Source organism: Vollenhovia emeryi, unplaced genomic scaffold (assembly GCF_000949405.1).
Source record: "Vollenhovia emeryi isolate VEMERY1.0 unplaced genomic scaffold, V.emery_V1.0 DF939129.1, whole genome shotgun sequence".
Classification (NCBI taxonomy): domain Eukaryota; kingdom Metazoa; phylum Arthropoda; class Insecta; order Hymenoptera; family Formicidae; genus Vollenhovia; species Vollenhovia emeryi.
Window position 1 is genome coordinate 2,489,598 of NW_011967237.1, and position 5,560 is coordinate 2,495,157.

Consider the following 5,560-nt stretch of genomic DNA (forward strand, 5'->3'; position numbering starts at 1 on the left):
GAGGCCATCCTAAACGTACATGATATCATCAAATACATAGCATTTGCGAAACTTCTTTTCTTTATAACTTTGTAATAAACAACGAGCGCCGGCTAAATCCTTCTGAGCGTTACTCAGGAGGGTAACCTTGACATATGTCAAGCCCAAGGTTATTGGAGGTGGGTGTGTTAATCTAAATAATTACCATTCTTTCTACATATACTGTGAGAACCGAGTTCCGTTCATTTTGTGGCTCACATTGGCACTCCTCCCTATACAAATAAGAAAAGTATTTAAACATCAATATTAATTACTATTATTGATGCATGAAGCATATCTAACTAATGAGATATATCGAATTAACATTAATTCACGAATATTTGCATCACAAAACAAATATGTATAACGAATAATAATGTACTCTTAAATAAATATTTATGCACGTAATCGAAGATTGAGAGTGACTAAAAGTTTCTATAAAGTTTATGAGTGAAGTACTTACAGGCCATAAATATTTAGCAACCTTCAAGTTTAACAATATTCAACAACATTTAGCACAGACTTTCGCCTTTATATTGCAGACGACGAATTCGGCGAGAAAACCGTTTCCATTTTATTAGACGGCGAGGAATCGGAAATGATCTTTATCGACCATCCACATGTGGAAATGAGCGTAAGTATTGAATTGTTTGGAATTTATATCAGTACTTGAGAGTAAACTGTCTTAAATCACTTTTTTGAAAGCGAGATTATTCACATTATTTGGATAAGTTTGTTTATTCGCGATAACTTCTGTCCAGAGTTTTACAGTTAGTGGTATATCATGTTAAAATAATTTCTCTATACAGTCTACAATAATAGCTGCAACACGGAATTATTAATTTTTCTTTAAGGAATACTAGTAAAGAACATTATTTAATGGAAAAGTTAACTGAGAAAAGTCTAAGTACAGCGCTAACGTCACATTGAGAAGAACTTAAAAAGAAAAACTGTAATAATTTGATAATTTCCTTGCAAAATTTAGGGTTTTGTGACGCAGTTACATCTGAGGCACTGACATAAAACAATAATGATTAGTGATTATGTCATATATGCATTTATTGCTTGATTACGTTAAGGTTTTACGTTAATGTATATATTTACGTAATATAGTGCGGGACCTGAGATACACACATTAATGCATGAATCTAGTAAGCTTTATACAGCTTATAAGGATCTAATATGCCATTGTAGTGCTCATAATCTCAATTTTGAATAAACATTGGTTACGGGTCAAACTATCTATGGGTCTTAACAGCTTAATGGCTATTTTAGACATTCTCTTTGTGTAACATAAAATATTTCCATCGGGTCGATAAATTGTAATCTGTTTGATAAGTATAAATTCGTCTATAAATACGAATGTATAAAGGGCGACATTTAACGATTTTTATTATACAAATTCTGATTTTGAGCACGTGCCCTATTATTTTTGCAACTTTTTAATTATTGACCTTATTTGTATACTATTTTATATATAAACTGAGAGCACTAAATTAAGTATGTGCGTATAAAAATCACAGAGTAATTTTACTTTTATTGATTTCTTTTCTTGGCTTCAATTTTAAACTTAAAATTTGTCACACAGTGATTACTTTTATAATTTTCAAGTATAATTTCAAAATTGTTTCTTTAATTTATAATTAAATTTAGAATTAGATATGTAACATCTCTTTGTGTCAGTTATCGTATTTATCGGTGTGCAAATCAAAGGCAGCTATAATTACATTAGTGAGAGCTATTTTGCTGTTCGCGACAGGATGTTTTAATTATTCCTTGTATTGTATTATTGCGACATTGTAATTTGTTGTCCGATAATTACAATGAGTCCAAATATCGCTGAAAGCTTTCGAAGAATACAAAAAACGGAAAAGATAGAGAATAATATGCTACAGCTCGGTATTGTATTACTGAACGTAACACGCGAAATAAATTATTGGCAATTTGAGATAAAGAAAATGTTTGTTAATTACTTTGAAAGAACACCTTAGTCTTGTTAATTTTTTATCCATTTATGATCCATATAATGAAATTAATACCGAACTTTGATCATTTACAATCAAAGTACACGTACGTGAATGAAATTTTCAGAAAACGATATTCCTATTCATGAGTTATTTTAATTTTTATGAATACAATATATTAGAATGATATATTATATAACGTTCTAATCTCGTAATCTATAATCTCGTATTCTAAACGTGATCTATAATATATATACATATACGTTACATCAAGCTTTAAAAATTTTTTTAAAGAAATTAATTGTTAATATATTTTTGTTACATTGTCAGTTTTTCCATTACAATGTTATCAATAGATAGAGGAAAGTCTTCTATTATTAAATAGGATTCTAATATGAGATAGCAGGTTTTCAACGTGCAAATTGAATCACAATTTTTTTTTCGCAACGATTACACGATCTAACAATCAATTTTCAGCTAAACCGATTTCACTCCAAGGGCAATAAATTCATGGTGGAACCAGGTGACGCCTATTAATTTAGCGGAAACTCTATCTCATATTAGGAGCCTATCTTATAATAGGAGACTTTTCTATGTAGTTCTATAGCTAATTACCATATGGTCGTGGGTTTATATACATGTTTCAATATTTAATTGAATTAGCTTCAGCGCAGTTTGCACTCGTAAAAGTAACATTGAATACGATTCTTGAATGATACTTCGACATCCAGTTCACGTTAAATCGATTTCCTTAATCTGAACCACTCGCGGGATTTGTTGAGCTGCCTGACTAGGTCTGCTCAGCGTGCGATAATGCGAATTTCATGTACCAAGCTGTAGAAGTCAACGAGAATTGCAACTTTAGTATCGCATTTATGAAATTCGTAAAGTTACTTGTATATTTGCACAATTTGTTGTTTTTGCAAAGAATACGCATGGCGTGAGTGTTCTTTTTGTAAATAGTAATATTGAAAGAAGAACATTCTCCAAGATAGTTTTTAACAGCTAAATTGTTGGAACTGAAACAACTAAATTGTAACTATGAGAATTATAAGTGATGAGTGAAGCGTGCGAGAGTAGATTATGAAGCTTTTCCCCACAATTCAATGAACAGAATTTATCATTGTTGTGCTTGTAACAATCGCAATTCTATTAAACTTATTCTTCCACACTCGAGTTTGCTCTCTTGCCTGTACGAAGTCTGTACTTGCAACTCATCGCACTATTTCTCGATTACGGAGTTTTATTCGGTCAAAGTTTTAACTCAGTCAGACTTTAAAGCCTTTTATCATGCATTTTCCCGGCTTTCCATTCTTTTCTTGTCAAGAACTGGTGAATATATTGTCAAAGTTATAATGATATTCACTTTCTTCAATATAATCGTAAATGTGTTCCAAATTATCTTACATTACGCAAACGATGCTAATTTAAGTGATATTTAATTTTTGTCGTGACGCAGCTAATATTTGATTATCAGAAATTTTTCCCTAGAAAATTGATGTAAAGAGAACACTCTATGAATATATTGTATTCATAATTTTATTTAAAAAACAATATTCTCCTTGTATTTAAACAGTTAATATTAATCTATTTTACGCGATAAAGTCAGACGCAAAAACTTTTTCGAAAATTCTTCAGGTTGAAAACTCTTTGTCGACGTACGAGCCACATGCCTGCATCGTGGTTTATTCAATCGTTTCACGTACGAGCTTCCAAGTGGCTGAGGAGATACTAAACTACTTGTGGCAAGAACATTACACTCAGGAACATACGGTCATTGTTGTTGGCAACAAGTCTGACCTCGCCAGAAGCCGGATAATTTCGACAAATGGTAATATAATAGTACAAATAACAGAATAGCAGATAAAATATATGCATTCGTGCTGTTTCTATTTATTTATTCTATTTTTTTCCAATTTTTTGTCTATAGAATAAAAATCATAACTTTAGTGATTGATTTATATCATATATCGGGGAGGGAGGGTCTATATTTAAAATCTTTACTATTTAAAATTTAGTGACTAATAAAGAATTTTTATAATTCAATGGTTGTGCAAAAAATCAAAATGATTTATAAGTAATAGTAATGGTATGCAATTCGTTTTTCATTGCATTATGTTGTTTGATTTATTCACTTAGATTTTGATTGAATTTCGACTGACATAATCGTGCTTTCAATAAATTTTGTTCATATTTTGCAATGTGATTTCGATTAATTTGAAATTGCAATCGTTGTTAAAGAGGGAAAGCAGTTGGCTACGTCGCGAGAGTGCAAGTTTATCGAAACGTCGAGTGGGCTTAAGCACAATGTGGATGAGCTTCTGGTCGGCGTTCTAAAGCAAATCCGCCTGAGAGAAAGCCGCGAAAAGAAACTCCGACGCCAGGGTAGCAAGGGCAAACTGATGTCGAAGCTGCACAATAGCAAAACTGTTCTAAGCTTGAACATCGCCAGAGAAATTCTTAACAAGATATGCTTGAACGACAGCAAGAGCAAGAGCTGCGAAAACCTGCACGTGCTGTGAAATATCGCGTTAGAGGGAAGGCAAGAAGACGACAGAAAAGAAATACACGAGAGATCCCTTTTACAATTGCGAATCAATTCTCGACCGAGCGGAAACACGATAGTAATCAAGACCAAGAGGTTAAGCACTGCTTCACCGCGAGGGCTGCATAGCATTTTCATTTTTTCTCATCCACGCGGATGTTACGGAGCCGCGCTAGCTCGACTGACAATGAGACCTTTTCAACAGGGTCGTAACGATTTTACGATTCGCGCACTGATTACGCGTCCCGGTAAGGAGTCGTTGTTACTACCTACGTATTCCATGTTCCCTGCAGATATGTGCAGACTTTTGTTCCCGCAGCAGCTCGGATAATATGCGATATATCTCTATCATGCGGTAACGCAGCGTCGATCCGAACCGGTTTATAATATTCGCGAGGTTTCGCTCTGGGAGCTGTTAATTAAAAAAATCTTTTTTAAAATACACGTTTAAAACAATCGCAAAGACGTTGTCAATTATAACATTTTTTAATCAGACATTAAAGCGAGACAATGAATGCAGAAAGATAAATGCATATTATACATTTTTATTTTATTTTTAACGTTACATTATGTGAAGGAGATTAAACTTAATAATATCAAGCAGTTTTTGTGTCACTGCATACACCAAGAAGTATCATATTTCTTAGTATAATTGTAAAAATTTATTTAATTACTGATATGTTACAAAAAATAATATTTCTGTTATAATAAGAAAATTGTTGAATAATATTCTGTTATTATTTTTATATGTTTAATTTTCTGATAGGACAACTAGATTTTTTAGTAATAAACAAGCGTAAGGTAGGATGTCGACTATTTGATAATATTAGAATCAATTTTCTTCTTGTTTTAATATCTCTGGAGCAGACAAGTCTATGTTTGTATATACTAAGGGGGCGTTAGTAAATTAAAATCTAAGCCTCCGTAAAATGCCCGATCAACGTACTCCTTGAGAACGTGCCTCTGGAAGGAGATCGCAGGTGGGTGTACCTGATAAAGGATTAAAAAGGTTCTCACGAACAGTTTAACCTTC

At 32.7% G+C, this 5,560-nt stretch overlaps 1 protein-coding gene across 2 annotated transcripts in view; it reads left to right on the forward strand.

Annotated features, from left to right (window-relative positions):
* Nucleotides 1-5,226, forward strand: part of LOC105568477 — a 46,055-nt gene extending 40,829 nt beyond the window's left edge. Inside the window, exons 6-8 of one of the 2 annotated variants that reach the window (XM_012024179.1) lie at nt 540-652; nt 3,621-3,813; nt 4,224-5,226. In XM_012024179.1, coding sequence (XP_011879569.1) covers nt 540-652; nt 3,621-3,813; nt 4,224-4,504 — 587 coding nt within the window. In that variant the 3' untranslated portion in view covers nt 4,505-5,226. The remainder of the gene's footprint in view (nt 1-539; nt 653-3,620; nt 3,814-4,223) is intronic. The other variant, XM_012024180.1, reaches the window with a different exon arrangement.
* The last annotated feature ends 334 nt before the right edge of the window (nt 5,227-5,560 follow it).